The sequence below is a fragment of the Aplysia californica genome, unplaced genomic scaffold (assembly GCF_000002075.1).
Source record: "Aplysia californica isolate F4 #8 unplaced genomic scaffold, AplCal3.0 scaffold00205, whole genome shotgun sequence".
Lineage (NCBI taxonomy): Eukaryota > Metazoa > Mollusca > Gastropoda > Aplysiida > Aplysiidae > Aplysia > Aplysia californica.
This window is the reverse complement of record NW_004797475.1, coordinates 492,304-512,590: the sequence shown is the minus strand read 5'-3', so window position 1 is coordinate 512,590 and position 20,287 is coordinate 492,304. Positions and strand designations below refer to the sequence as shown.

Genomic DNA, 20,287 nt, shown 5'->3' with positions numbered 1-20,287 from the left:
CAGAGTTCGTTGAGTACATTCGGATAAGATTCAATAATTCGTTAAACATGGACTGTATATTCATGAGGGAGAAAGACAAGCAAAGTTTGGGAAGTCTATGGTGCTGCAGCAACTTAAGCTGAGAATATCTCTAGGAAGTTGTTGGGGCCGTCCTAAGACGCAGGTACACAGAGTAGTATTGCTATCTTTCTCATCGAATTTTGTTTGAGTTCGGGCTACAATTGAGTCTGTCCCTATGGCTTTTTGAGCCTCGCATAATTTAGCCAAATTTGATCTTTTATTTGGCATAATTTCTGATTATTTTCCTTTATCATTCTTTGCTAAAATTAACAGAATCGCATAATTTAACTTTTTTGGGCTCAGCATAATTTCATAATTTTTCTTGCATAAAACGACGGGGACAGTTGAGTTTAGCGAGAAGCTGGAAAAGTCATGGTCATATTTCACGGTTAGTCATTAAAAATAAACGGTTAATATAGAAACGAGCAAGTGCTCATCCTGCATTGAATCTATTTTTAAAAAGATAAATAGAATCAGGCTTTTCAAACGGTTTGATATATTATTACTTGTAAGCGCTTTTTTCAGGCTGAAACTAGAAAACAATTATTTCAGTGGGGATACTGTCATGATTTAATGTGTTTGTTACGCAAAGGCCCAAAGCCTCAGCAGAAAGACAGACATAGACTACTCGATAAAAACTGTCCCCACTCGGGAATTAAACTGGGTCTCCGGTGTGCGACAACGAGGAGCCTAACCGCTTCTCCACAGACGCCGGTCCACAGGTGAGAGACAATAAATGAATCTAGAGACACTCGTTTGTGTAAAATTAACAGAATGATTCACGTTTGCTTAAAGCCTTGCCTCGAGATGTAAGAACAATAAAATTGCCCTTGTTAGCTCCAGGATTTGGAATTTGAAAAATACAATGTTTATCGCCCCTCCACATAATAGAAACAATGAAAGAAAAAAGTGTTTAATCATCTGCTTCTAGGAAGGACATTACGATACCTTGCTACAAGACATGCTACAGATGGCGTTTTCAAATCTTCACGTTACCAGTACCGGTACGTGATATCTTGATAGCCATTACTGCACTAGGTCAAAAGTCAGACCAGCTTACTCAGAACACGCCTGTTTAATTTATTTCCACACTGTGGCCAAAACCCAGCCTTGTGCGTCAGCCGGCTATTGACTGTTGCGTGCCGATGAAAAGCCCTTTTCCTAAACCAGCTGTGGAGATGCAACGGAAGTATTTTCTAAACAGTTTGCCCGTAGCTTTTCTTTTTGCAAATTAAAAGCTTCAGCCGCCATGTTTTTCGCCTCGAGGGTTGTCAGGAGCTGGCGGGAGGTTTGTGTGGGGTCGTTGTGTAACCAAAGTTGAAACACTTGACGTGAGGTTTACACAATACGCGCGGAATATGTCATCAGCTTGGGCTAGGAGAGGCAGCGCGTACCTGGCATGTCGGTTGCTGGCTCCTGAGTACGGTACAACGAAATGCCGGACAAGCAATTTGGAGTTTAAAGATAGGCTAGATAGAAAAACGTAATTTCACTTTAAATAAAAGCTTTTTGCAAATCAAGAACAGAAACTACGAGCACGTTGCATTGCACATGAAGTCAGTTTGATCAAGGGTCCAATCAACCAAATATCGAGAGTAATAGACAGTCAATTGCGTTGTGAAACTATGCCATTTGGGAGATGAGTTGAATTTATTACAAATAACTATCTTATAACCAGGGAAGAAGTTTTGAGATGAAATAACAAGTACACGTAAGGTTCACGTATGCCGTCCCCCCGTGTCCACTCTCCTCACCACTCTGCCCTCCCTACCTCTCCTCTCTCTCTCTCTCTCTCTCTCTCTCTCTCTCTCTCTCTCTCTCTCTCTCTCTCTCTCTCTCTCTCTCTCTCTCTCTCTCACTCACTTACTCTCTTATCAATTAATTCTCTGATGAAAAAAGCTACAGACTTATAGTTGGAAAAAGGAAATTCGCGTTGTACTAAAAGATCATCGAGTCGACGAAATGCCGCGTCGCCTTGGAGGACAGAGCCGGGTTGTCCCACCTGAGGCGGCCAAGTTTTTCAAGTAGAAGCTGTACACAAATTGTCTTCAGTTTCTGATCATCTTCCAAGTTTATCTTTCCGCCTTTATTTCCGGAACACGCGTTGACTCTCGCAATATCGCATATGGTTGTCCTTTAGAACGTCGGAAATTTGGGGTAAACAGTAATTAAAAATTGATGAGTAAAGAAAACAAATGCGTCTATTTTTGGCACCTGGTGCAACGCCGTTTACATAACAGAAAGTTCTGGTATGTATTGTGTGACAAGATGGCTTGCTTCGTCTGCGCAGCACATGGCGTTAAAGAGATGTTCATCCACCTATTCCTCCTTCGCATCTTCCTCTCGAGGGTTTGCAAGGACGTCAGAAGGCTTGAGCATGGCATATCCCTCGCGTTCTCACGATAGAGGATGTTGCATTTGCTGACGCTACCGGCCCTTCTCCAGCTGTCTGCGTGGGTTTGACTTGTTCTAGCTGCTGCTGGAAATCCCCCGTGGGGGCCGCTCTGAGACACACAATCTGTTGTGAACACCGAGTGTGTGATGTGACTGGTAGAATGCTTTGTGGAAAAAGCCCTGCTCGCATGCTTCGCTGCAGTATCGGCCAAATATTGTGCGACTGGTTCAGGGTATTTAGGTTAGAGTTCCTTGCGTACAAAAGAGGTTTGGGTTCATGCACTCACGGTGTACCTGATGTCACCAAACGTTTTTGAGAAAAGGGAAAGGGTCTTAATAGGAAGAAAAGAAGGGGGGGGGGTAGGGGTTGTCCTCGGTAGGGAAGGGGATAAAAAAAACCATCGTTATTCATTTGCACATAAAATCTTGTTTCACAAAGGTATGCATACAGTACTAAAATTTATGATTAACATAGTACTACAACTACAAATCTATACAATTACATGCCACTGTTCATAAACATAATACGAAACGGCATGTTAAAACTTGAAACCACAAATGTGAGGCATCGTGGTGAAATCAGGCGCTCGTCAAAATAATGAAATCATAGAAATAGGAATTTTTCTGCCACTTTGCCAATTTTTATCGAATTTTTGGGTTTTGGATTAGCACCTTTTATGTCCATATAACTGAATGCTGGAGGATGACTGATCATGATCGTGCCAAGCTATCTTCTTTTCACACAACCAGCTTACGCCAAATCCCCAAAATCGTCTGGCCGGACAAGATTTCCAACGCAGATCTATTACTGAAATGTAGGCAAGAGGACATGCCCACCACAATAACAAGGAGAAGATGGAGACGGATTGAGCGTGTTCTGAGAAGAGAACCAGACTCTACCGTGAAGACTGCCCTCCACTGGACACCCGAAAGACATCGCAAGACCCAAAGTGACCTGAAGACGCACAGCAGAGTCTAAAATGAAGTCCTAGAACCATTCGTAGGGGACAATGACCAAGATGGCCGAAAACAGAATGAGCTGGAGACCCTTTTTTGCTGCCCTAAACGCCAGATGGCGTGACGGGTAGTAAGTAGTAAGTATGTCCATATAACGACACATTTCCATGAAATGTCACTGAAAAACGGCGATTAAAGATTTTTTTAAAATGTATATTTTCAGTTTTCAAGGACTCGAAAGCTATTGAAATTATTGAACTTTGGCAGGGGCAGCCATTTCCTCGATAATGTTTACCTCTAAAACCAGGCGACCCCCACCTACTTCAATAGCAAATATCTCGGCTACTATTTAAGAAAAATGGACATTTTTTTCATCCAAAGCAAGGCAAAAGAAAACATCTTAGATGATACCAATAACTCCACACGCCCAAAAAATGACGAGCGCTTGATTCTACCGCGTCGTGACACAAATGCTCCCCCTCATCAAATACACTATCAGATCTGATTCCAGTCGGGAAGAATAATGGCGGTGGCCAGTGCACATTATATCAAGTTGACCTCTGTTTTGCTTCATCAGCTTTGATTTAATAGGTATGAATTCCCCGTTTTGGCAAATATGTAGATCAAACAGATAAAATGAATCACTCGAATTGGTCAGTAAAACAAACATACTTCTTAGGCTTTAGAGAATTAATCTCCAGGCCTACAAGCTGATTCAAATGCTTACCTTTTTTATATCGAGGAAAAGAAGACATACATGTATAATAACTGAAATTCTTTTTATCACCACTTGTATTTAGTTGTTTTTAAACTATTCTGATTTTTGCAACGACGAGGATCAGGGGCTGGGATCTGACTTGTTTGAAAGTGTAATCAAAGCGAGACAAAGAACCAGGTAGAAATGAGGCCATGCACAAAAACCTTACCCACAATAGGAGCCTAATTAAACAAAACTTCTTATTCGAGATGGCATCACTTAATTGTGAATGAAAACAAATCCTGAATTCATGTTCACGAGTCAAAATAATCGATCATTAAATAATATCATTAAGTCCACTTTAGGCAATACATAATTTTTTTAAAAATAACTTTTAAACGCGAGGTGGGAACAACGGTCTCAAGATTTTTCGACAGTAATTAATTAACTAAACGTACATATTATGTGAATACACAAACAGAAAGCAAAGAAACAGAGAGGACAAAAAATCGAGTAACGACCTGATTATAGAGCGGTAACAAGTTGAGGGGACCCCTACCCCCCCTCCCCCAACAAGTTGAGGGGACCCCTACCCCCCCCCAACAAGTTGAGGGGACCCCTACCCCCCCCCCCAACCCCCACCCCCCCCCAAAAAAAAACAAAAAACCCAACAAAACCCACATACAAAAACCCACAAAAAACAAAACAAACAAACAAACAAACAAACAAAAACATCCCCCACCCCCACCCCAAAAAAGCAACAAACAAGCACTCACAGCAGCCACGTGAGATTAGTAGGAGTTATACCCCCACCCCCTTTTTTTCTTCACCTTTTGGTCGTGGACTCAACCAATCCAATAATTGTTAACTTACATAATCAGGGCTTGTGACTGCTTAAGAAAGTGGCCCTAAAGGGATGAACAGGGTTTTTATGAAGCAATGAAACAGTTTTGAGTGCTGTATACACTGCTCAAATTTAATTAATTATTAATTTAGATAATAAGGCCCAACGTCTATGGATGTATTTGACGACGACGAGGACATAATAATAGACAGTAACCCCCCCCCCCCCCCCCTCCCCCTTGAGCAATCAAAATTCATTTTCAGTCATTACACGCATTTTTTTAAAAAGCTATAATGCTAAATGATGGGAGCTTCAATTTTTCAGTAAACAGAAAAGGCATTAGCTGTTTACATATTTTACCTGAAGAGCTTATTAATTCTTTTTAAAAGAAAGAAGGATACGGAAAGAATAAAACAAATATAAAAATCTCTTACGCGTAGCCAAGAGGGGGCAAAGGAGCACCAACTAATTAGGCTACTATATCCCTGATCACATTTAAAATGTATTGGACGTGGGGTAAACAGGGAAAAATGAAAATGACTGTATGGTAGATTATTTTTTTAGACATGTATAAGAAAACACATTACTGGAATGGTAATAACATAAGGGCTGATGATACATGCAGGCCAACTACTGAACGAAAAAGGGCCTAGGCCTATCGCGCAAGTCAGCGGGAACGATAATCTAAGGGAAGCGACCAGGTAAAAACAAGTTTTAAAAATTCTAGAATGAGGTCCCTTGATGAGCTCTTTTGTACGCGGAATTCATTATTGACGCATATTCAGCCAAACATGGTTTCAATGAATGTTGCTATTGTTTTGGGGGAATGAGAAAAAAAGATTGATCCCTATCTGTTAAGTCATTAGCGGTTCTAAAAACATAAATACCAGGGCTGAGAATGGATGAACAAGGCTGCCCAAGATGTAAAACTACAAAATACAGAAATCCATCTCTGAAGCTCATGGTCAACGCCTGTGGTCATTCCTTGTAAGTTCAGCTTGAGCTTGTATTTTTTAAATAAAATAAATCGCTAAGATCGTAACTTTGTTTACTTTTTTAACAAGACATTTTCACTGTTATTTATGTTAAACAGGTACCACTTGTGTTAGAATAAATAAAAAGATTTCTGAAAACCTTTCAACGTTTCATTGGGGTTGTATGAGTTCAACAATTAAAATTTAACTTAGCAGCTGGCTGGAGACCCTGTCATGCTCATAATCATAATGATTGTCATCTGTCCCTTTACTTAAAATTACTTTTTTTACTTTTTATGAAGCTGCAGCGCGCTCCTACGTAAAATTGTAGAGATATCACCCAAGCACACATTTATTCAAGAATATGGCTGGATTGTACTTTACCGGACCACCCGTCTCGGTCCGTGATTACTACGCACGCCTGATAGAGCCTTAAAATGCCCTTAAACTACGCACTCATAGTACTCTACGTGCGGACAAAAGGTAGTTCCCCGGGAGACTTCGTGCCCGCACAGCGCAAGCCAGTGGCGACTGGCGAGGCGAGGTGGGCTAGAGGTGGTGGTTGAGGGTGGGCAGGGGATTTAACTTTGGTGGACCACCGTGTATCATACCAACAGTGGGGAGGGGGAGTTCAGGGGGAGGCTTGCCCCCCTGGAAACTATAATAAGGTAAACACACAAATGCAAAACAATAACATGAGCAGACAGTCATGTTTACAAATCAATGTAAAAACAGAGAGGGGGGGTTCAGGGGGGGCCCCCCTGGCAACAATAATTTAAAAACACACACACACACATATACAATAACATGAGAGGACAATCGGGGTAGATCTAATTAGAGTTGGAACAGGCCGAGCCTTGCTTCGCAGCACTCGCCAAGTCGCGAGCAGGGCCGAGGGGTTGCAGTTATGCAAATGAGCTCTCGTGTGCATCTCTCGCCCTTAATTGTACTTTGCCAGACCAGGAGTCGACTAGGCCTAGGCCTAGCCATCAGAGTCGCGAGCGAATAAATACGAATAGTGGACCACATGATTAGATTGACCAATTAGCCTCAAGGTGTCAGGGTCGTGGGTCAAAGGGCACGGTGGCATGGTCGTGATGACTGAAAAACCCGGTAAGAGACGTCAGTCGATTGTTGGCAGTCGAAGGGTGTGAACATAGAAAATTGAGTAGGAGTGTGAGTAGGGGAGCCCGGAAGAATAGTGGGCCACCAGGCACCAGGGGCACCATAACGAAAGTAGTTCCGACTGATGGTCCGGTAAAGTACAATCTTCCGAAGAATTTCACAAATTTAGTTTAATATCTTTCTTTGAAGGGCCTTTTTCTTTATACATACACCAGGCTCCGTGTTATTTACCCTTAGATCTAGACTACACAGCGACAACAAACAACGATTTTTGCAAGAATTTCGCGGAGTTTAAATCGATATTGGCGCTCAGAGATTGAGGTCAGGTTTGTTTACAAGTTCTACTTCCTTTCGACAACTTAAAAAGTAGGAACTATGTTAAAAAGTGCACAATTGTTTCGGATTTCGTTGAGCCGCTCACAGCAGTCGAATGGATGCAGTGGAAAAACTCAGAGCCGCTGTCAGCGGCCTAATGGACGGAATCAGTTAAAGGATTATAACAAAGTTTAGGTCAGCCTATAACCCTTCTCATGTTGCCAGGTGTGTAAATATTAAAACAGTAAAGGATGGTAGGTTTTGTGGCACATTTATTTATATTAAATTATTTTACCCTTTTTCACTTCATGCATGGCCATGGGCAAAAAGAAAAGCCACAACAAAGACAACACTTCGTAGTTTTATCATTTGAAACTGCTCCTCAAAGTTGCAATTTTTGTAGGAACAGTGTTGTCAAGGGTTTTAGAGACAAACAACACAGATGGCTGATCGATCTATTCATACATATTCATTTGGAATAGAACTTGATCCAGATATCTTAAGGGAATTTTAAAGCTATTTGTCACAAAACCATTTCAGCACCCTACCTACAAAAATATTTAAACTCTTTTTATCTCCGGCAAGCCGCTTCCAGCAGCTCACGGTGGGAACCCCTGTGCCGATGAGCCGCTGACAGCAGCTCAGGCACACCTTAAAGACGACTTCGACATCAAATTACTCTTTGGCAATTACTGAAAACAGGTCTCTTTTACCAGGAGTTCATTCTTTAGATGAAGAGCTATCAAAATAGATGGACTGGTTTTGATTTAATGACCCATTAAGTGACATTTTTGTCATTTTTAGATTTAGTACCGAAAAAGGGCATAGTGGGTTTACCCCCGTCAGAGATAAAAAGAGTTAACCAGATCTTGCAAAGTACTGAAGCTATCTTGAAAACTAAAATAGCAAGTTGCTCAGAAGTTATTTTTGTTCCAGAAAGAAGTGTACAATACAGTGGCGGGGTGTTGTGGAGGGCTAAAGGGCTTGAGCCCCACAAATCTTTCCCTACGTCAATGAACGTTTCTTAATTAGCGAAATAATCCGTTGAAACCCTTTAGACTGTCTTATTATTAGAATTTTCTGCCTCAAGCAGCACGCAGTGAACACAAACAGTAGCTCTCTTATCCAATCACTGTTGTCACCTCTTACAACGATAGTAACCCACCAGTCAGTCAAATGTCTTTATAGCTCTACAAAAGATGAAATTCTTCTTGTAAAAAGGAAAAAGACTATTTTTTTAATTTTATAAAAGAGCTCCCGAAAACTGTAGTAGAAAGGGCTTATACGACCTGCAAATCCCGACAATGGGGTGGTAGTTCATGACATACTTTCCCCACAAACCCTGTACCTGACGCGTTCTTTGGACCTTCGTTATGAATGTCTAGCTTTCGAAGACTACATGTACACAACTCTATGCTTTCCTCTGAACAAAGGAAATCTTACCTTTGAACCCAACCTACCCATATTTCTGAGCCCCACTCACATTTTGACCCACCCACCGCCACTGGTACAATACAATGCAATTCTTCAAAATTATACCCTTTACCAGGCACAGACATATTTTGATTTCTGTCTGTCATCTCTGTTGCTAAATTTCAAACTTTGCTTCTTTACAGATGTGAGAGCTGTGTTGAATTGCTATTTGTAAAAGGTTCTGGTGCTTGCCCTGAATGTGGAACTCCACTGAGGAAATCTAACTTCCGTCTTCAGATTTTTGAAGATGCGGTGGTGGAGAAAGAGATTGACATCAGGAAACGAGTACTAAGAGAGTAAGTTTTTCAAGCTTTTGTTTAACGTCTTCAGGGCTCCACTTTTCAGACCCACTTAGAGGTTCCTCACCCTTTGGTTTTCTATCTTACGGGGTATTTAAACCCTTGTTTTAGAAACTTAAAGGGTTGTTTGTTTTTTGTTCATGTCCAACGTACTAATCGTCAAAAGTCAATTATTTCCTAATTTTACAGTAAAAACTTTTGCATGTCATCATTTAACTCACATTCACATTCACACAGACGCACACAGAGTGACCATGACTCTGATTGAATGCTAACGATTTTTAATCAACTGTAACGTTTCATTGTAACACAAGAAATAAAAGTAATATTGACTAGAATAAGAGTTTTGTCCATTTGGAGGGGATCAAGGGTGGTGGTGGTTGGGCCATTCAAAAATAAAATAAAGGGGTCAATTCCGACTTTAGAAATATGGGGTTAATGTCATAGCAGAGGTAAACTCAAGGCACGACACTGGCAAATGCGAGCGGCCTGAATGTGGTCGGAGCTGCTCTGCTGAAGCAAGCCGGTGTCGCCAGACACTGCACGCAGCTGTTAAGTAGGTCGACTGCTTCTGACACAGACAAAAAGTGACTGCCGTGTATGTGTGTGGGTCTGTTGTCAAATCATCGGCTTCAGGATAGAGAAGAGGGAAATTGACACTTGCCAGACGCACACCACCTACATTTTAAAACGTGTATGCAAAGCCCCCGAAACAAAATTTTACAGAGTAACGTGTCTCACGCACCTCCAAACCTTAAAGGGAGTAATTTGCAGGTTTAATACGTAATATACACACATCTGTGCGTAATGGGGAGCCTGCATCTTGCCAGTGTTATGTCATTTGTACATATATATGTTGTACGTAAGTAGTGATATAAAAATGGTCTAAATTTGGATTTTGGGTACAACTTTTCTTTCTCACTTGCTTCACATTCAGATTATATAGCACTTTTTTTGTTCCTTTTTATAAATCAGTTTTACATGAATTTCAACTCTACGTTCATGACAAATTATTAGGGTTTTTAAAAAAAAGATATTTGATAGTTTTTATAGAGATTAATTCTTGGGGATAGGGTAGGGTTTGAATATGGGGATTATGTTGATGTGAATGAAGCATCAAAGTAGTTTACAGTCCCTGTCATTTTTGTGAATCGAGACTTGGGAATATGAACTTTTAAATCTTTCGACATGAAATGTATTCTGTATTTTATATAATTTTATGATTTCGTAAATCAATAGATAGCTGAGGATTTGAAATGTCATGTTATTGTTACAGTTTCAACAAAAAAGAGGAAGATTTCCCTGGTCTGAAGGAATACAATGACTATCTGGAGACAATTGAAACTATTGGTAAGCAAGTCTATTTTAATATAACAATAACAATATTAACACATCATTCTGCTTGGAAGAATATGCTCAGATTGACTCGATGCCTATGTACCCTATGGTTTTCAGCAGCCCACAAGGGTAAAGCCGTTTTATCTTATTCTCATCCAGGATCCTGAGGCATATATTTTTTGATTTAGTATAGTTTAAGAAATCTATCTCTGTTTCCTAAAAGATTGTGGGTATTAACTAAGAAATAGCTGTCCTCAGCTCAGAATAAAACACTTGTAAAATAAAGAGCATGCCATTTTACTGGTTTTGATACTTTCTCGAGCTCAATTTTTCTTTGCTACTGAAAGTTTAACATCACAGATAGTGACATTTAATTTGATGTACAGCAGACCTGCCGCTCATCCTGATTTAATCGGGATATCCCAATTATTTGCTCCAAATCTCAAGCATCCTGATTTTCCCGATTTCAATAACATGTATCCCGATTTTTTTGTTCCTTTTGTTGTGCCGGATTTTTCTAAAAACTTACTCTGCCTTCTTCTCAGACAGTCTCTGGCATGCGAAGCACCCATTAAACTTTGTCAGCAGGAACTCAGAGCACTATTTTCAGAAATATCGGTGCCCAATTTCGTAGTTGACTCGCCCCAAGTTGTGTTGGAACTTTGCTCGCAAGTGTTATTTCAATCATAATGGAAGTAGTATCCATTTGGCATTCGAACTTGGGACATTCTCAAGATCTAGTTTAGTTTTTGTTTCCATTCAGAATTCTCTCATGATGGCCTGATAACTGTTTCAATTGTGACATGCAAATGATTATTCGTCGTTCTGCTATTACTTTCAAAACAGGCTTTGTCTGAGCTCTGGTAAGTCGGGCCCGTCGTCAAGACCCATCAATAAAACTTTCGGTCGCGCGTTTGCATCACGTGACATGATTTTGGCATGTGAGTTCCGCGTGTGTCGGGCACCATCCGTTGACAGGGTCAACTTAAGTTCATGTACACTTGTTGAAGCTTCTTTCGGGATTTATTGGTGGGGGGAGGGGGGGCGGGTAGACGCTTGAATTAGGAGTGTGTCTGACGTGATACTTCGCGATTTAAAAAAATATTGATAAAACACCCACACAGGGCGTATAAATGAATATATTGTATTTATGGACACCTCCGGGAAAATTTTTTGTAAGGTTGGCAGTCTCCTTGATTTATCGTGGATCCCGATTTTGTTCACCAATTCCAGATTTCTCGCCCCCCTGATATTCTGATTTTTAGATTTCATGAAGTGTCAGGTCTGTGTACTGTGGAATTCGCTTAAACCGAAATCTGTGGGACTGCTACATTTTCTTCGTTTTAGCCACTTTTTCTATTTAGAGAGGGTTACTCAAATAGTGATGGTTGTCGCCCACATAGAGTTGGGAATGCCATGTCTGCAGCAAATTTCTCTTTTTGAAAGTTTTTTTCTGTCTCATATACCTCTTTTGGTTACCTCAATTCGAGTTGCAGACTGTACACATTGTGCTTCTCTTTAACACTTTCCACCCGCGCAGAGAGCACAAAACTTATCCCCACAGACCAGGATACAGATGCGGTACATGCTACATCACACCGTCGCCGATCAGAGTCCCTCGGAGAAAAGGGACGGCTTCTTACTGTCGTCTATCGGCGTCCAGGGGGGGCATAATGTTAGATTGTCTACTTGGTTAGTAATCTGCTGAACAGAATCACAGAACAAGGGAAAGAGTTGAACAGCACTCTATTCTGAGCTAGATGCTATTCTGGAGAGGTGGGAAAGCCTAATTCCAGTAACGGCATGAAACACACCACTTGCCATACATGCTTATGTGTAGGGGGTGCTTGTGAACTAACTTCACAGCTCAACAATAGACCATGGCGTACTGACTGAATGTGGTGCAACACAAGTACATTTGCTATCCTTGCATCACTAGGTCTGCACACAGTATACAGGCCCTCTGATGTGTGATGTTGGCACACAGTACACTGGCGATGCAATGCTTTTCTTAGGCCCGCAGTGGCACACATGCATTCTTGTATCTCTTTATCCTGTTTTGTTATCTTGAAGTCCACAAGACGTGATGATTTGTGTTAACTAAGGGTTGCTAGTGACATAACCCTTAAAATTCTTTTCCGTTTAAAAATGTGAGCATTTTGGCGTATCTATAGTTTTCTTACAAGGACAAAAACGAGGGAAAATGGGGGATTTTCTTTTGTTTTGGTTAATTACTGTTTTCGAATCAACAGTGTTAAGTTTAAGTGGACTGCACTGTATATGGCAAAACTACTGGATAGGTAAATTGTAGTCTGTCTCTGTCACTTTGCTTGGATGTACCCCAAACAGCCAGGGTTGTACTGACATTATAATGTCATATGTTATGTACTCAAGGTTTGAATATATTATGTGTTTGTAGATACTGTCCTATATTTTTTGTTATTTTTCCCTTCACAGTGTTCAACCTGAGCAACCAAATTGATGTCGATGCCACAAAAAAGATGATCGATCAGTATAAGAAAGATAACAAGGATCAGATTAGGAAAAGCCAATCCAAAATGGTAGATATATGCTTGACTTATTACTTTTGGCTTGGGGGAACAAACCTACCCTTTGAGTATCTGCTCTGAGTAAAGTAAATGCTATTGAAATTCGCCAATTTGTAATGAAAGAAGTCAAGGCTTGAGAGAAGTTCTAAGCCTGCGAAATAAGAGTTAACACTTTCCACTACTTCCGTCCTTCTTCTGTTAGTCAGAATAGGAATACTAGATCAATTGTTATTTCATTTTTCAATTTAAGTATACTACTTAATAGGGATGGGGGGGGGAGAGGGTTCGTGATGTTTCTTCAAATTCTGTGACTTTTTCTGGTTTTGCTTGTATATCTTACTTGATGACTTGATCCTGGGAACAACATCATAGCACTCCAGCCATTGCCATACGTGCTCCGCTCCCCACTCCAAAGTCCACCTCCAAATCCGCCTGCTAGTGCCAATTGTTCCAAACTTGCTTGAATTAATCTAATTTACTTGCTCCTCTGTCATGCAGAGCCGTGATGAGGAGTTCTTGGACACCCTGATCGAAGAAGAGCAGCATAATGCAGCTGTGAGGAAGATGATGGATCAAGAAGAAGTGAAGAGAGAGAAGGCTGCCAAAAAGAAAATCCAACAATCTCTCATTGATGACCTGGTAAAATCACCTTACCTTTTACAACATTACTCACAGTGCCTTTCCAGGCTTCTTCTTCTTCTTCTTCTTCTTCTTCTTCTTCTTCTTCTTCTTCTTCTTCTTTTTCTTCTTCCTTCTTCTCCTACTTCTTCCTCCTCCTCCTCCTCCTCCTCCTCCTCCGTTCTTGATAACAGTTTGACAGTTGGTCTGGTGGTGTGCATAAACTGTGCAGTCGGCTTTAGATGCTAGAGATTTCCAAACAGTTTTCTTTCCACTGGCGAAGTGTATTGCCATTTTTGTGCTCTTTGTCTCTAATCAATCAAATGCTGCATCGGTGTATTATGGTTGATTCAGAGTCTGGAGATTGCGACCTGATTTACCCTTCTTAGAAGGAAATAGGTGTTGCGATTTTTCTTTTCATTCAGGCTGAATAGGAACTTTTTATTTTGCTCTTTTTCTTGATGAGTATTAGTGTTTTTATTGTTCATGGAATTTTTGTTGTATGTTGACGTTATTGTGTTGCAGTTGTGTATGTAGATTCTAAGTTTAATTATTATCATTAAAAAGTTGCAAATACTTAGTTACTGCAATATCAGTGAGGCTTGTAACAAGCCCATCTCACCTCTAGGAAATAACATGTTAACTCTAAGGTACAGAGAAAAAATGTATCTGAGGTCAGATTCAATGGTTCTGATGTGAAAAGTGCAGGGTTTTTTTTACTAGTACCACCTAGTGAGCTACATTTAGCTGTATTTGCTCCACCGTGAATTGCTTTTATCGAACATTCTTATTCCCTACACAGATGTTTTCCGACATGTCGGCCAAGGACATTATCAGTTCCCACAGACAGAACATTCAGCAGCAACAGGAGGAGGAACAGGAAGCCAGAGCGGCCACAACAGCTTTCTCAACCGGCATCAAAATTGTAGGTTGATTTTTGTTCGCATCTCGTATTTGAGGTTGAATTGCAAAACAAAAAAAAAGAACAGAAATGTGTTGCCTCAATAGATGAATAAAGTCATTTGGTTTTTTTGGGGGGGCGTGTATAGAATTCATGTCCAGGGGGAAACAACCACCAAGATCATATTGTGGGAAACAAGCTTTTCTTTATTATGTCCCTTCTTCTCTTAACTTTCATTGCTAAATTTGATTGGGTTGTTACTTACTTGGTTGAAGAATAGGCCTCATTGCAGGCGGCATATTGCCATAGCTGCTCCTCCCTCCTCTCCAGGATCCATGAAAGGGTCTGCTTGCTGATAGTGCAAGTTATCAGTTGGTTTAAGTTTGTTTCGCTTCACTAAATGGGAGTAGATGGTGGGCATGGTCTGTCATTTAATCCTTCAAATCTACCTCATTTTAATTTCAAGCAGGGGTTCCGTTCAGTGACATATTTTTAATTTAAACCCATTTCCCGTTTAATTTTACCTACTGTTCACCAGTATTTCCAAGATTCTGCAATCTTTTGTCCTTCCTCAGGGCCAACATTCGGACAACATTCATCTGATGAAACAAGAGCAGGGTCAGGTTTTCCATTACTGTCCTCTGATCATGGAGTGGTGTGGACCAGAACCCCCTACCATGGACGAGATTTACCACGATGGGTAAGAACAGATCCGTAGTGGAGTTTTAAAAGAATATATGCTGTTACAAGTTGGCTTTACTAATGGATTAATTTGTAGTGCTTGAAGGTACTTTAATATTTTATGTGGGTATTTTGTCATGATGTAGGCATCTAGCAGACGTACACATGTATTTTTTGCCTTCTTGTCGGACAGCTGAGACAAATGTGCACTTGCCGATAGTCCAACTAGATGTATGACTGAAGACAAGACAGTAAAGCAAAGATAGGATCACTATTCTTTCGTTGAGTTTTTGAAATATCAAAATCGATGCCGAAATAGTGCATGTGTGAATTTTCAACCCTATCTGTACGCCCTGGGGTCATTTTGTATCCCTCGGGTTGATTTCTTCACATTTTAGAATACTTCTGGTACGAAGATGTCTTTCAAACTTTCAGTATTTCTCAAAAAATCATTTTGACAGACTACTATGCAAAGTGTACGGATCGGATTAGCGAGTAATTTCCTCTTTGGAAAGGGGTGACACAAAGTTCCCCACGTCGTATGGATATGATAGTAAAACACTGTGTTCTGATAGGGTTAAAGAAAATGTGACGAAATGGAGGGTGCAATGGTGTTGCAACTTGGACAAATCCATTAAAACTTTGAATGTACTCAATAACTCGACCCGTAAAGCAATCTTGACCAAACAAAAACTAGTTGAAAGTTTTTCCTTTGGTATATTAAGTCATTGGAAGAGTTGATTGTTTTTATTTTATTCGATTGAAAAGATGGATTACAAATGAAAACTCAGTCGTCGCAACTATAATGGGAGAAAGAAATAACTTGCCCATACTGGACCACAGTGGAAACTGGCTCTTTAGAACCAGTATTCTTTTCCTTATGTAGAGATGCATATCTTTTTCAGAGCATTACTTAAAAACTTTTTTCTAATGAGTTTATAAAAAGATATTTATTGTACTTTTAGAGAATTAGGTCCCCTATCGTAGGAATTTGGGGCATTTATCGGGACAGCTCCTGAGGGGTAAGGAATGGTTAAGACAGTTGAATGTTGGAAAAGTAGACTATTGTCATTCTCGCTTGTCTCCAGCATTTTATGTTGAAACAAACCGTTGACCTCCATTACCATGTTCAGCTAGAGATGTTTTAAAAAATTTATTACTCCTTTTCAGGTATCTACGAAATATCCGGGCTGCCACAGACCAGGAAAGGGCTGGAGGTTTTCGCGAAGCAACGGCGTGTCACCGCGCTCTGCAGGACGCCCTGTGTGGTCTCTTTTCCTTCCCCAACATCAACCCATCACCGGTCAAGTCTGGAGGGGCAGCAGCATCCTCTACAGCGTCTTCCTCATCCTCCTCCCACTTGCCAATGGTGCTATCCTGACCCTAGTGTTTTACATTTATGTGTTGTAATTTGTTAAAATATTTTCTTTGTTTTGTTTCATACGTCTGTTTTGGTCTTATTTTTCTGTCAGGGTGTTTCTGCAGAATTTCGTAAATCTTTGATATTCTAAGCAGTAGGTTATTATAAGAGTTGGTCCTGATTAGTGAATCTAATGTTATGCCACATTGCACATGCAGAGGAGGGGTATCAGTCCCATAGGTTTGTAAATCTTGCGAGATGTACAATTTTAGTTGGGGTTTTTTTTGTTCAGTTCTTTCTTCAATTTTCAGTACTTTATCATTAAGAGAGTAGTTTCGTTTTACGATAAACACTCATGGCAGTTATAATAAATTACATGCACTTTTTCGGATATAAAAGATTATGAAAGAGTTGAATCTTTAGGTCGCTTTATGCAACAAACTTCTGATTGAAAATAGCAGAGGCTAATAAAAAAAAAAGATAATGTCTTTTTCGTTGCTGTCAGAAACAAAAAGAAATTTATACGTGAATTTTTTAGAGTTCTGCTTGATGTATTCAATGTGAATATCTTAGTGTAAAATGTTTATAAAGTTTGTTTTAAAACGTGAGGGATCCATTTTGCAAAAGCACATTGATTTCAGCATTGTGATTTAAATTGTTGACGCATCAGAACCTTTAAACAAGTGTCATTGTGGCAGGCATGTTGCACACTGATCATTTAATTTATTTTAGATCCTATGGACCCGAACTTCTCTGGGTTGACTCATAGATTTACACCAGTGCACATTGGGGCATACTTTAAGTTTGGAGAAAGGTGAAACCTCTGGTACATAGGTGTTAAACCCACTAAACAAATAGAGATTCACTGTTACGAAATCCACAAACACTTACACAAATCATTTCAGCAGCAGCCTTGGATGTATAGCCTGCAGTAATACTGTCAAATCCCATTATACCGCCTACCTTGAGAGAGCATGAAGTTGGTGATACAGCAGGGCTGGCAGTGCAAAGAGGTTTTCGTGTCCTCTGTTGAACTGATATCCCCCGACGCCAGATATTTTGCCAAGGGGCCAAGATGGCGAGGTTTCTGTAAAATTTCTCCAGGCGACTTAAAATTTATTTCCACTCTTTTATTATATTGACCAAGGTCTAAAAATAATAGCTTTTGCATAATCAGCACATCAAATTTAGTCAGATTCACACGAGGAGCGAAATTTGATGCTGAATTACAAAGTTGTGTTTTATTTTTCTTACTTACACATTGTATTGCGTTCGCTTGCGGCATACTACATCACTGTAGATCTATCCATATTACCTGATATCTACAGGACAAGGGTGGGGAGTTGGGATGGGCGGGGAGGGAGAAAATCTGCGAATAGCGTTTGATCTAGACTTAGGCCTAGCTCATAGAGACTTGTGAGTGAAAGATTGTCAAGCAACCTTCGAGTGCATGTGCCGAGCACCTTGTGTAGCTTGGTGTGTACTCTGTACTTTTGGTTGTCAGTTCTCTGGCGGTACAATGGGGTAAATTTACAGTAGTTTAATAAGGAGCGTACAACCATCGCGGATTGCCATGTAAAGGCACAAATACTATGTTTTTATAGGGGATTCTTTTCGTACATTGGCAAAACCTGGCGGTAAGCAGGGCTGGTGGTACAACAGGGGGAGGTACAACGAGGTTTGACTGTATATCAAAGTCTCAGGAGGTAGAAATTCACTTGCACTGTATAAGGTCTGTTATGTTTCATTGAGAGTTTGTTCCCTTTCTTCTGATGACGTAAGTCTGTGTGCCAGGTGGTGAACCAGTGTCTGTGGTGTAGTGGTCAGTCACTTCTCTGTCACAGGCAGAAGATTTGTGTTTGGACAACTTTATATTTGGTATCTCGATCTTTCTGCTAGTAGGATGTTGTATCCATCTCAGCCCGGGTTGGTACTAACAGGCAAAGTCGAAAGCCACCTCCTACTCAATCTAAGTTGTGTAGAAGGAGATGTAAAAATACCTTCATAGAAAAAAAGAACAAAGAAAAAAATTGGCGGTGGACCATTTTTACATAGGTGGTTGTCATGCCAGAAAATTCCTTTGCTGAATTCATTTCCCTTGCAACGTAGATGATGGCTACGTTCCCCAGCACTTATCACCAGTTTGTTTGAGGTGGGTTTTTTTAGAATTTAGAAGAAAAGTTTCTGTGAAGACAATGTTTTAGTTTTAGCTTTGAAAGGGTATGTTTCTTCATTGTTCATTTGATCCGAGTCTTCACATAATGTCTTTTTTTACAACAGGAGTGGGGGCAGTACCCCTGGAGCCATTCCGTGGTGTGACCTGTTTTGTGTAATGCGAGGCACAGGGCTACTGTTGATATTCCTACATTTTTCTGAGACTGAGAATTTGAAGTGCCCATTGTCCGTAATCATACCTCCAACCCCCAAACTGGACATGTGTTCTATTAAAATGTTATCATTTGTACAAATTTGGTGTTAGTATTTGTGATTATGTTGACTGGGAGAATCTGCTTGTTTCTGTGCTTTGGCATGCATATGAGTTCTGTTGTACTTGATTGAGAAATAGACGTCATAACATCATGAAGGTGCCTGAAAAAGACATGGAGGTGGTATTCATGAGAACTACAGTTTTTATTAACGATATGCTCACAGATTATGGTAAAAACATTGTCGTTGTTGTTGTCATTATGGGTCATTAGACCCTGAAGCACTATCAAATCAATCAAACTTAAAGGTCCATGGTTTGGCAAGACTATGCTAACTATAATATTACAAGTTTTTATGTATAGACTTTATGAAAATGACCTACATGGCTGTTTACCCTTTTTGGCAAGTGAAAGTATGCACTATCAAGAGCTATACTTTACTTACTTTACTTTTCCAATCCAGCGGCCATTTGAGTTCTAGCCCTTCGGCTTGTTTCCAAGAGCTATAGAAAGAATATATTATCATAATATGGCTGGATTACTTTTATGAGTGAAATGAATGACACATTTTAAATGGGACACTTTCAAAAGAATATGCAAACTACCTTCCAAATGTCAGAGCCAGCGTCAGTTCCGTAGTCCTGAAAATAAAAGATACCCCAAGCTTTTTTTTTCCAGTCTCATTCATTTATTTAAAAAGAGCATCGGATCTACAGGTAAAATAGTGACTTGGTTATGGGCAAAGTAACTACCAACAAGTTTAGCGGTGACCTACACAGCGGTCTGAATTCGGCGCCACGTGTTTGGGAGAATTCCTCCTCACTACTCTCCTCACTACTCTCCTCACTACTCTCCTCACTTCCAAAGTTGTATCTCTTGTTTTTATGGAAATCAGATATTTCTTTTTAAATGTTTGAAGCCTTTTGTTTACCTGAACTCTAAACGAACAAGTGGAAGAACGTATCTGATATAGCCACAAATATTTAGAGAATATCAGCTGTGGCCCATCAAATCAATGGACTCAACTTGGAAGGTAAACAATGAAGTACAAGGCAATAGCATTGATCCTACCAATAATATACTAGACACCTGGCTGTGGAGGAGATATATTATGGCACTCTATATCTGTACAATGTTGCAGGTATTTTAAGTACGGTATCACATTTATACATTTGAAGAATGTAACTGGGATGTTATGTACAGCATGATAACTAGCCTACATTTAAACAATGTAATAGGAATGATGTATATTTTTTTATTTTTTAAAAAAAAATTT

The 20,287-nt window shown here is 40.1% G+C and overlaps 1 protein-coding gene across 1 annotated transcript; it reads left to right on the top strand.

The window, feature by feature from the left end:
• Positions 1-5,732: 5,732 nt before the first annotated feature.
• LOC101856182 (CDK-activating kinase assembly factor MAT1) lies at positions 5,733-19,053 on the top strand. Its single transcript, XM_005099194.3, has 8 exons — positions 5,733-5,939; positions 8,983-9,135; positions 10,415-10,488; positions 12,934-13,037; positions 13,524-13,664; positions 14,446-14,568; positions 15,120-15,244; positions 16,396-19,053. Exons 1-8 carry the CDS (start codon positions 5,851-5,853, stop codon positions 16,604-16,606), a joined length of 1,020 nt encoding a protein of 339 aa, XP_005099251.1. The 5' UTR covers positions 5,733-5,850; the 3' UTR covers positions 16,607-19,053.
• The last annotated feature ends 1,234 nt before the right edge of the window (positions 19,054-20,287 follow it).

Excerpts from the sequence above, each read along its gene's own strand:
- LOC101856182 (XM_005099194.3), top strand. The coding sequence starts at position 5,851 with ATGGATGAACAAGGCTGCCCAAGATGTAAAACTACAAAATACAGAAAT. Across the intron at positions 9,136-10,414 it reads AGGAAACGAGTACTAAGAGA|TTTCAACAAAAAAGAGGAAG; the intron begins GTAAGTTTTTCA and ends TTATTGTTACAG. Across the intron at positions 14,569-15,119 it reads TCTCAACCGGCATCAAAATT|GGCCAACATTCGGACAACAT; the intron begins GTAGGTTGATTT and ends GTCCTTCCTCAG.